General features: G+C 49.7%; 1 protein-coding gene across 1 annotated transcript in view; it reads right to left on the bottom strand.

Moving 5' to 3' along the window:
- Nucleotides 1–12,356, bottom strand: part of LOC126535802 (testis-specific serine/threonine-protein kinase 3-like) — a 291,567-nt gene that overhangs the window by 60,001 nt on the left and 219,210 nt on the right. The window contains exon 7 of the mRNA XM_055072181.2: nt 6,354–6,397. Within this exon, the coding sequence (XP_054928156.2) occupies nt 6,354–6,397 (44 nt within the window). The remainder of the gene's footprint in view (nt 1–6,353; nt 6,398–12,356) is intronic.

Genomic DNA, 12,356 nt, shown 5'->3' with positions numbered 1-12,356 from the left:
TCCACCGGGGGGCCCTAAAGGTCCAAACACCCTGCATTGGCTGAACCCCCAGGATCCCCTTTTCCCCGAACACGCGCTAAGCCACGCACGGCTACACGCGGGAGGGTCCAACCCTCGTGTGCTCGGGTACGTGGTGTCGCAACACACCAAACGCCTGCTTACGCAGACGCCCCTGCGGGGGCCCTGGGAAACGCTGGCGGTATCCTTCAGCTAGAAAAGCCTGGAAGCGGCACTACGACGACTGGGCGTGGAACCGTCGACATGGCATAAACCCTTATATATTGTTTACTGCTTTCGCAGGTTAGTCACCAGCACTATTCTTCGATGAATGTTTGCATTGCTTTGCTTGTTCCACCTCAAACTCTGTTTTTCTTGTGTTCGAAGCAGTGTGTTTCTTTGAAGCCGTGCAGGGTACTCGTAATACGTGAGTTTCTTGTTTGGAGGCATTCCACTTTCTGTTTACTGATTTTGCTGCTGTGCGGAGGTGATATAGAGCCAAAGCCAGGGTCCTATACTCCACAGTTTGAACGAATACTTGAACGCCAAAACACAATATTGAAAAAGCTGTCAGCAATCGAGAACAAGTTCTCTGCTAAAATAGAAGAACTGAAGGCTCGTATTGTGTCATTAAGGAAACAATCGCAGGAGTGTATGATATTCGTTCTTCACTGGCTAGCGTTGAGGCACCGCTGCGCCGGAATCAGGCAATGTTGTCGGCTTTTGGTTCAAAAATTGACGATATTGAGAATCGTCAAAGGCAGGATAATCTACTTTTTTATAGTTTTCAGGATATTGACACTGGCGCAAATACAACTAAATCAAGTGAACTTTTCTCAAACCTGTGCCGCACGAAACTGGAACTTAATGTTGCTGGAATCGAGCGCGTTTCCAGGATAGGAAACTCTCGAGGAGATAAATAAATAAAATATTGTTAAATAATGCACGCAAGTTAAAGGGCACGAACCATAGCATTTCGGAAAATTTTTCACGTGTGGTGACGCATAAAGAAGCCGTTTGTTGAAATTAGCGAAAGAGAATCGGCAAGAAGGTACAAAACAGTGCTAAAGTTTGATACCTTGTACATGAACGCTATCGGATTGGTAGCGCGACCAGCAAAGTGAAACAGATGTGACCATCACCAGCTACTAAGATAAAGTAAATGCTCAGTGTTTAGGTGATAAACTGCAGGAGAATAAGAAATAAAGTCGATTCTTTCCATATCCTTCTTAGATCAGTTGAGCCGTCAATAGTTATTGGCGCCGAGTCATGGTTGGACTGGCGCGTCTTAAATTCTGCAATTTTTCCAGATGGCTATCATTGTTTCAGACGCGATCGAGCAGCAAGAGGGGGAGGAGTATTTATTCTTGTTAGTTCAAGCTTATCGTGTTCAAGCTTAAAGGGAAGCTGAAACGGTTTTCAATTTCTATGAATTGCTGGGATTGGGAAGAACAGACCTAATAATTTACGGTTCTGAATTTTTTTTTTTTAGTTTTGTTAATATAACGGGCGGAAATGGCTTTCTAAATCACCCGCGCGGACACGCCCCCATCGCTTCCCGGAGCGCCGGGTGAGGACGTTGGCAGAGGAGAGAACCGGCGAGAGTGACGTCATGGGCGGAGACCGAGCCAACCGAGCTGCTGGCATGCGTCTTTCCGTCCTGCGCTTTACTGAACGACGCTACGAGAGATCTGCCGCCACCGCCGCCGCTCACGTTTGTTTTGCGATTTTCGTAAACTGTTCTTTCCTTCTGTGCTGCGTGAGTGCCTACAGCCAAGGGCGCCCAACATGCCCTCGTTCTGTGCAGCATTCGGCTGCGCGAACACAGGCGGGCGAGACGATGTGGTGTTTCACAAGTTCCCGAAGGAAAAGAAGCTTGCAGCGCAGTGGGTACGTGCGGTGAGGAGAGAAGTTCGTGCCGACGAAATCAACTGTGCTGTGCTCGGACCATTTCCGCGACAGTGACTATTATCGGAGCTTGACAACGATGCGGGCAATCGGTATTCCAATTAAATCGGCGCGACTGAAGCCCGAACAACTTCAAGTACACAGCTTGGCAGAATTCGACGGTTCTTCTTTCCCAACTTTTTCCATACTAGCCAGACAAACTGGCGGTATGCTGCATACCTCAACTGCCTGTAAAAAAAAATTGCTTTTGCATCACTCTTTTTTCATTGGCCATATCATTTTCACACCTGTGTGTAAACTTCTTGCCTTGTCCAGCCGGTTCGACTCCTTTCTGGGCAAGTGCCACTTCCAGTACTGCCCTGCTGAGGCACACAGTCCTGAATTGTCTTGAACTTGTTACGCACTGCGTGCGCTTCTGTTTTTTCCTAATCTCTTGCACCTCCTGGCAGCACAAGCAGTTCTCTTCATCTTCCATCAATACGCAGCACATGCAGGTGCACCTAGTTTAATGAAAGCGTGATTAGGCCCACATTGATGCACTGGAGAAATACGAACATTTGCAGCCATTAACGTCTGGTAACACAGTTTTAGCGTAGCCGGATAGCCTTACGACAAATGCGAAAACGCGTTGTTGCTAGCGTTGCTATACTCCGTTTCATACATCAGGTGCAACGCTGTGGAGGCTTGAGATACTTCTTGCAGTGGCTGCGTTCGCACTTAGAAAATGTTCGGTGTTTCTTGACCCGATTTTTCAGAAAGCTTTCCATATATAAGCTCAGTTCGGAATGAAAAAAAAGGAATTTACCCATAGAAACCATCCGTGTACTTATACGGCTGCTAACACGTTCTCTTAAAAAAAATTTCTTTGCGGTATTTTTTAATTGCAGCCCGTCGCGGCAGCTTCACGTGCATGCTCGCGCGAGCAAACGCCGCTGGCACGCTGCGAAGCATAGACGGAAACGCGCGCAGTAATAAATTTTGGTGACCGGACTTTGAGCGTAGCTTCCACAGCGATGCACCTGAGGTATCAAATGGAGTGTAGGCTTGCCTAGTGACATTCGACGTACGGTTCAGTTATCGTGTTTACCACACGGCGGTGCTAAAACTGCCTAATATCTTTATATCAACACTAGCATGGAGCACGCATACCGATTCTTGATCGAGCCACACTCGCAAAGTCGTCGAACCATAGTATGAATATTGCACATATAATTACTCTGGTCATCTCTGGATGTGTATGATAAGCAACTTCCATGACTGTACCTCACAGCACTGCATGTGCGCGCTTTGAAACGTGGCACTTATGTTCGCGATCGTGTATCAACGCTGATAAAACCACGGGACTTTAGACAAGCAGCGGCAAGGTGCTTGACATCGCGGAATTGCCCCCGTGTAAATCTAATGAGAAGTTAGTGCTTCGGCATTCTTCCAGCAGCATGTTCCCAGTGACACTTTAGCGCATTTTTTCTCCCGTCATTGCAACGTGCAGCTACATGAAAAAAAAAGAAAACATGCGTACCAGCTAAGATTTCCAGCGCGCGAGAAGGTGCACGCATCGCTCTCGCTGTTGGCACACTCAATATCGTCGTTGACTCTGTTGCCGCCATCGTTTTCCGTATCGGCTGTGGGTTCAAACATGTACGGGGACAATACAAGCTGTCGGAGACAGCGAGAACGTTCCATCTTGCAACTCAGCTATGAAGCCAGAACAGCAGAACCGCGTGCTACCAGAGAGAAAGGAATGGTGCTACGCTCTGAAACGGAGACATGCGGCGGCGCCGACCGGCGACTACCGCCAAGGACGTCACAGCGGCCCCGACCAATCACGGGCAACAGCGGCGTTCGCGCGATGCCCTGAGGCGCTGGTGCGCGTTTTCTTGGAAAAACAGCCGCTTGCGTTTGTTTCCGCCCTTTTTGAACCAGATATTCGTGTTCAGGGGACTCAAAACTGTAGAATGCCGCGGAGAACTCATTTTTTTCGAAAAGTGTTTCAGCTTCCCTTTAAGCTCAAGCTTATCGGAAGGTTCCACAGCCGATCTGGAGCCTGTTTTTCGCAAAGTGAGGCTACCTAATGGGAAAAGTCAAGTTATTGAATCATATTACCGTCGTCTTGGGTTATCATACGACCAGTTTCTTCGGCTGTCTACTTTCCTTGATACACTGGAAAATGATATCATAATACTAGGGGGGCTTGTAATCTTCCGGGTATAGAGGGGTTGTGCGATGACCCTGTAGGGTCGGTCACTGGCCATGTGTATTCAGCATTTTTTAATCGCGTCTGTGATTTTACGTTTGAACATCACGGAACGACGGCACAGGTCACGCATTTGATTTACTCTCATGTAATGTTCCGAACATTATAACGAAAGTGAATGTACTTCCCGGCTTAAGTGACCATTGCTTTTTACTGCTGATATAAACGTTCATTATGTGTCCGTACCGATGAAGGAACCCAGAAAGATTTACATGTATAAGAGGGATGATTTTGGTGCTGTAATTTCGGATGATTTTGGTTCTGTAAACCGACGATCGTTTGTAGCCGTGATGATATTCCGTCAGCGATTCTTAAAAACTGTTCTGGAATATTCCGTTTTTTTTTTTTGCTTTTCTCGGTTATTTACAAAGCTTTTATCTCAGTCTTGTTTACCGCGTGATTGGAAGCTGGCACGGGTTGTACCCATTCACAAAGGCAGATCGAGGAGTGCCGTTGACAACTACAGCAAAACGGGAGAGGAATGAGGTGGAGCCTGGAGCCTTGCTTTGCAAGACCACTGTTTTTATGTGGAATGTATCAAAGGAAGAGAAAACGTGGGTGCACAATTTTTGTGTAGAGTGACCTATCACCTGGGAATTTCCGTTTCGCCTAGTTGGCGTTTACTGCATATCATATTGACCGCAAATAAAGACACGGACAGCGGAAGACAACTCGGAAGAGAACTCTTCTGCTGCCACCATCTTTATTTGCGGTCAATATGATATGCAGTATCACTTGGGGTTCTTTATCTTGCACCTAATCTAAGTACACGGGTGTTTTCGCATTTCGCTCCCATGGATATGCGGCCGCTGTGGCCGGGATTTGATCCCACAACCTCGTGCTCGGCAGCCCAACACAACTAAGCAAACACGTCAGGCTATGGAACTAATGTGTTCATACGTCCCCTCGCACACTATCATTCACTCGGGCATGCTTCAGAAATGACAGTAAGTTAGCGCACTAATGCATCTGCCCTCCTTTAAACACAAGCGGACAGAGACCTACAGAACTAACTACATGCAAAACACGCGCAGACATGCATACACACACAACTCACATACCGCCATTCACTAACACTTCTGTCCGCCAACTTCCATGGACGCTTATGAAGTTAGTGTGACTGCAGCCAAATGTTTCATCTGAATTCTGCGGTTTTACGTGCCAAAATCACGATTTTATTTTGACAAACGCCGTAGTCGGGGACCCTGGATTAATTTTGATCACCAGGAGACCTTCAACGTGCCCCCGATGCACGCTGCACGTGCATTTTAGCATTTCGCCCCCATAGAAATTCGGCCGCCGCGACCGGGTTTAGCGCAACACCATAGCCGCTAAGCCACCGCAGCGGGTGCAGCGTAGTGTGCTAAGCTGTTTCCATACAAGAATGCACTCACCTGCACTCGCACTCTCATGACCAGTCACATCTCAGCTGGCACTACTCGGAAGTGACCTACACTTATACGCCTTAGAAGAACTTGGTCTAGTCGGTGCTTGCGAAACATAACTGCCACGAAACAGACGCACACGAAAACATACTAGAGAGAAACAATGACAAAGCCACCCATGTCGCTGTGATTGGTTCCTTCTTGTCTGCTTCGCGCTCATCCTTCTAGCATTACATGTCTTATCGCTTACTTGTATTTGTTGAAACATGGTCCCCTTTGAAACGACACGTATACCCGCCGTGGTTGCTCAGTGCCTATGGTGTTGGGTTGCTGAGCACGAGGTCGCGGGATCGAATCCTGGCCACGGCGGCCGCATTTCGATGGGGCTGAAATGCGAAAACACCCTTGCACTTAGATTTAGGTGCACGTTAAAGAACCCCAGGTGGTCAGAATTTCCGGAGTCTTCCACTACGGCGTGCCTCATAATCAGAAAGTGGTTTTGGCACGTAAATCCCCATAATTTTAAATGACACGTACAAAAGTAAGGTGCGTGAGCATCCACACCGCGCGTGAAGGGAATAATCACTCGACGGGTGCAGCGAAGGCTAACGTCACGTATGCACGCCGCCCAAGCGGGGAGCAATCGTGCACGACGTCATCGCTGCTACAGCAGCTCCTCGCCGCACCTACTCGCCAAACTCACAAGGTTCATCCATGCAGCAGCTGCAAGTGTTTGAGTCAGCCGTGCCTGGTTCAAGGCGTTCCCACGGCAGTACACTTGATCGTATCGAAACTACACAAATACCTACCTGGCTGTCAGCATCTTCATCTCCAGCTTCTCCGGTGGCAAGTCCTGGAAATACAAGATCGGTTGGTGCTGAAGTTTTTGAAGCTGCAGTGTAATGACAGTACAGATACTGGCGGCTGGAGAATTTAAAGGGACACCAAAGAGAAACAATAAATCAGTTTAGATAAATGAAGCATTGTTTGAGAACCCTGCAGTCAGTCATTTAAAAAAATATAGTTTGATTACTAGATGAGAAAATGAAGGTCCAATTATCAGTATTTGCATTTCGCGCCGATACCCCAGCGCCGGTACGTCAGCGTGACGTCAGGGATTCCAAAGTATGTTTTCGCATTTGGGCCGTGTTGGCTGAGTAAGGGCTCCCGAAACTTGCCATATTTAATATTTGGTTCCTTTAGAACACAATGTAGTTAATCTGTACCGCTATATATAATTAGTAGGCGCTAGAAGACGCCATCAAAATCCAAGACCTCACAGCCACGAGGCGCGGGAACTCAAGTAGGCGTCGCCACCCGTATTTCATTCTTGAGCTTTTTCTGGCTTACCAAACGTCTTGTTGTTGTAAGAGTGGTGTTTTTGGTGTTGTAGAAAGGTAATTTACTGATGCAAAAGAAATCATTTTTCACTTTAGTGTCCCTTTAAGGATGACAGTAATCTTGGTCAAGGTGGAGAAGGAGCGATTATCGTAAAAGCATCATCTGTTCTTCCAAGTATGGTATTATCATCTACTAGTGACGGTAGCAAATCAGCAACAAATCTGTGAATGACGAAATTAGCTTTATTGGGCGAACTTGCCCGACAAAAGCAAGTTGCACTCAAACGCAGCGATAACGGCGAACACGGTCGGCGATCATCGACATCTCATCTCCGATGCAAGCGTGTCGGCTTTTATATATGCGTCATCGAAGGTTCCAGCGTAGTCGCTGGTGCTCGGGTGTCTTCCAGAATGTTCTACACAATTTAGGTCGCGCCTAAAAGCTATCAGTTTACGCAAGGTTCAGTGACGACAACGGATAAAACCCTCGATAACATTGGAGAAACTTCCGATACATGTAGGCGTGTCCTGCGCTGAGCGATAACATCTCTTAGACGGTAAAACCTCGGTCACCAAATAAACAAGTACACGTGTCAATGCCCCCCTTCTTGAAAAGCATCGTCCCGATTCTGCAAACAGGCGACCGAACAACAAAAGCACCGGTAGTAAAAAAAAAGCAGGTATCAAAGCAGCAACGAAACAAAGTCCTAAAGTGTGTTAGCGCTGCTAGAACGGCTTAGGACACACAACATGGACTATTTCAAGTCGCGAACTGTGATGGCGAAATACCGTCTGGCCCGACCTCATATTCCAGTGCTCCAATAAGTCGGATAATCTTGTAGGGTCCGAAAAAGCGTCGTAATATTTTCTCACTCAGTCCTCATCCGCGTATAGGGGTCCAAACCCAAACATGGTCGCCAGTCCGGTATTCCAGGTAGCGTCGCCGAGGATTGTAGTGCTGGCTGTCAATCACCTGCAAGTTCTAGATGCAAGGTCGGGACTCTTCGGCGCACTGGAGATAGGCGGAGACGTCGACATTTTCTTTGTCGGTTAAGTGCGGCAGCATGGCGTCGATAGTCGTCGTCGGGTTCCTTCCGTAAACCAGTTTGAAGGGCGTGATCTGTGTTGTTTATTGCACTGCCGTGTTGTAAGCAAATGTGACAAACGAGAGCACGGCATCCCACGTCTTGTGTTCTACGTCGATGTACATCGCTAACATGTAGCCCGGCTTCTTGTGCAGTCGTTCCGTTGGGCCATTCGTCTGCGGGTGGTCCTCCGGTGACGTCTGGCTATAGTACAGGCTAGTTCGAGTTGGCTCAGCTGAGAAAGCCGTTCCTCTGTCAGTGATGAGCACTTCTTGTGCGCCATGTCGCCGCAATATGTTCTCCCCTAAAATTTTGGCTATTTTCTGCTGCACTACCTTTGGGCAGAGCTTTTGTTTTCGCGTAGCGGGTCAGGTAGTCGGTGGCCACGACCATCCGCTTGTTTCCAGATGTTGACGTCAGAAAGGGTCCCAACATATCCATCCCGATCCGCTGAAACGGTCCGCAAGGAGGCTAGATCGGCTGTAGTAATCCCACCGGCCTTAGCGGTGGTGTCTTTCGTTCCTGGCAGCTTCGACACATCTTCATGTAATGGGCAAAGTCAGCGGTCAGGTGCGGCCAATAATGCTTCTCTTGCATTCTTCCGAGCATACGGGAAATCTCATGGTGCCCGGCTGTCTTAACATCGTGCAAGGCGTGCAGGACGTCTGACCGGAGTGCTGCGGGCACAACGAGAACGTAGTTTGCATAGGCTGGCGAAATGTTCTTCTTCACCAGGACGTCGTTTTTATAGAAAAACGAAGACAAACCACGCCTAAATACCATCAGGACGAAATCTGTATTGCCTTGCAAGTACTCAGCAAGGCTTCTGAGGTCAGGGTCGGTTAGCCGCTGCTTGGAAGAGTCGTCTGCACTAAGCGTACGTAAAAAAGCGTCGTCATCTTCGTCATCTTGGCGCGGCGGGTACACGGGAGCGTGAGACCGGCAGTCGGCATCACAGTGTTTTCGTCCGGACTTGCACATTACAGAGACTTCATATACTTGCAGTCTGAGGCTCCACCGTGCCAGACGTCCTGAAGGGTCCTTTATATCGCTAGCCAACACAGCGCGCGATGGTCGTTGACGACTTTGAATGGCCTGGCACATAGGTAAGGGCGGAATTTTGCCGTAGCCCAAATGATGCCAAGGCATTGCTTCTCGGCCGTAGAATAATTGCCTTCCACTTTTGACAGCGACCGGCTAGTGTAGACTATAACCTGTTTAAGTCCATCTTTCCTCTGGTCTAGGACGGCACCGAGGCCTAGGCGTCAGTGTGTGTTTCTGTATCGGCGTCCTTGTCGAAGTGCGCAAGCACCGAGAGTGACTGTATACGTCATTTGAACTTTTTAAATGCGTCGGCCTTCGGCGTTTCCCACTTGAACTCGACATCACATTTAGTTAGATGTGCCAGTGCCTCAGCGATGCGTGAAAGTTCACGAAGAACCTGTAGTAGGCCCACATGCCAAGGAATCTACTCATTCCCTTCTTGTCGATGGGCTGCAGGAACTCTTGCGATGGCAGCTGTCTTCTGCGGGTCAGGGCGCACTGCACATTTGCTGATGAGGTGGCCTAGGAACAGCAGCTCATTGTAAGCGAAACGGAATTTTTCGGGCTTGAGAGTGAGCCCTGTTGACTTGATGGCCTCTAGTACTGTTGTAAGCCGCCTGACGTGATCGTCGAAATTTCCGGCGAAGACGATGACGTCAAGTAAACAAGGCAGTTCTGCCACTATAATCCTGCTAAAACCGTCTCCATCACGCACTGAAACGTTGCAGGTGCTAAGCACAATGCAAATAGCATAACCTTGAACTCATAGAAGCCGTCTGGGTTGATGAAGGCAGTCTTTTCGCGATATCTCTCTTCGAATTCTATTTACCAGTAGCCAGACTTGAGGTCCGTCGAAGAGAAGTATTTAGCGTTGCAGAGCCGCTCTAATGCGTCGTCTATCCGTGCGAGGGGGTATACGTCCTTCTTCGTCATCTTTTACCGTCGACGATAATCGACGTAGAAACGTAGGGTTCCATCATTATCCTTCACCAAGGCTACAGGAGACAACCGCAGGCTTTTCGACTGCTGCATTATGTCCTCGGACTGCAATTGTTGCCCTATAGCTTCACGTTCTCGCGCCGAAACTCGGTAAGGGCTCTGGCGGAGTGGTCGAGCGCGTTCTTCGCTGATTATGCGGTGCTTTGCAACTTGTGTTTTTCGAATCCCCGATGACGTCGAAAAGCAGTCTTTTTATCGTCGGAGAAGGGTGCTGACTTGTTGCTGCTTAGCAATAGGGAGACCTGAATTTATGTGGAAGTCTGCTTCGGGAACTATGATCGTCGGAACCGGTGCGGCAAAATATAACAGGACGAACCTATTGCAGGCTTCCACAGTTTTCTCGATGTATGCCATCGTCATGTCCTTGATGATGTGCTTGAACTCCTGGCTTAAGTTTGTCAGCATAACTTTCGGTTTCCCTCCATGCGGTCGAGCGATCCCTCATGTGACGCAAATTTCACGGTTGAGCAGTAGATGTGGCGCACACTCGATGATTCCTTCTACGACTGCTGGTGTTTTGCTGCCGACGGAAATGACAATGCTGGAGCGAGGCGCGACGCGTACTTGGTCCTCAAGTACGCTCAAGGCATGGTGACTACGAGCGCTCTCGGGCGGTATCGCTTCTTGTTCGGACATCGTTATTGACTTCGACTTCAGGTCGATGTTTGCGCCGTGTTGGTTCAGGAAGTCCATGCCGAGAATGACGTCTTGTGAACACTGTTGGAGGATAACGAAGCCGGCAGGGTACGTCCGGTCATGAACGGTAATTCTTGCCATGCAGGTGTCCTTAGCTGTACCGCTTTGGCGCCCTTCCCATGCAGTGGTAACTTTCTTCAACTGGGTGGCAATGGATTCACTCATCACGGAGTAATCAGCTCCTGTGTCCACTAATGTCGTCACTGCGTGGCCGTCGAGAAGAACATCGAGGTCGGTGGTTCTTTGTCTTGCGTTGCAGTTAGGTCTTGGCGTCGGATCACGGCTGCATCGCGTTGACGTGTGACTGGTACGTCGCGTCGTCAGGTCTTTGGTCGGTGCATTCTTTGCTTCCAGGCTTCGTCGGGATGGCGGCGTGTCATTATGTCGCCGAGATAGTGTCTTCAGCATGTTCGTCGTTGGCGGAGGATGTCTGTCAGTTCGACAAACAGCAACTCCATTGGTTGCTGCTTTTAGTTATCCGGATGCGGGCTGACTGACCAGCCCCGGGCTTGGCCAGCGTATGGTTGGCGCTGCGGCAACAGGTTGCGTCTCTGCCTGGTGACGGCAAACGGCACGGTCGTCGAGGGCTCCACTGAATGGCGGCGAGGTAGTCGGCGATATCACAAGGGCGTTCACCTTGCTGCAGGCGCGGTACGCTGGCGGCGAACCCTCGTAGTGCCATTTCGGGGCATGGGCACCGGCGGTAGAAGTAGCCCACTTCTCTGCAGTGCTATCACAGTGGATGACGGTAGGGGGCGCACCCAACGTCGGTCTTCTTTGGCACTCTGCGCTGGGTGACGGCCAGGCGTGCTGGCAGTGGCGGTGGTGGACCACGGGTGTGCGGCGCTGCAGGGTGCTCGCGCGGGCGCGTAAATGGGCCATGGCGGCAGGCGATGGCGGCCTATGTCATCGCTTCTGGCTTGGGCTGCGGCGATTAGGGCTGCACCTGAGGAATTTCAAGGGATTGCTGTAGTTCCTCCTTGATCATGTCTGTGACCGAGGCCACCTGAGGTTGCGCCGAAGGCAACGTATTGCGCAGTACTTCGCGCATAATGGCCCTGATGGTATCTTTGAGGTCAACGAAACCCAGTGATTGGATGGGCACTACTGCGTGAGCGCTTGGCCATTACATTGTCTGGTGCGCATTTGCAGAGTTTTCTCAATCGTCGAAGCCCCGGCCGAAAAATCAGCTGTCGTCTTCGGCGGGTTGCGGATCAGTCCGGGGGAATGTTCTTGCTTGACGCCCCGCATCAGGAGCGGACTTTTTTCTCTGCTGACATTTCCGGGGTGGTGTGCCGTGCAAGACGGGCTATCTGCCCCGTGAAGATCGCGATGGTCACATTGCGCGGCTGCACTCGGTTTTCTAGTATGTAGAGCTTCGGCTCGATCTTTCCGCACGACGCTTGTAAATGTCTGCAGGAAGCCGCTTCGAACAGATCCCACGTGATTAAGGTGGCTTCTCGATTCTCGAACAACGTCCTGGCAGCGTCTACCAAGGTGAAAAATACATGGCGCAGCTTATCGTCGCAGTTGCAGCTGTTATATGTAGTGACCCTCTGGCATGTCTTCAGCCAGCTTTCCGGGTCCTTAGTTGAACTGCGGAACGTCGTTTGATCCCTGTGCTGCTGCAGCGCAATTGGTGCTGGCG

This window comes from Dermacentor andersoni, chromosome 3, assembly GCF_023375885.2.
Source record: "Dermacentor andersoni chromosome 3, qqDerAnde1_hic_scaffold, whole genome shotgun sequence".
Lineage (NCBI taxonomy): Eukaryota > Metazoa > Arthropoda > Arachnida > Ixodida > Ixodidae > Dermacentor > Dermacentor andersoni.
Note: the sequence above shows the minus strand (reverse complement) of the source record. Positions and strands in the feature narration are given on the sequence as shown.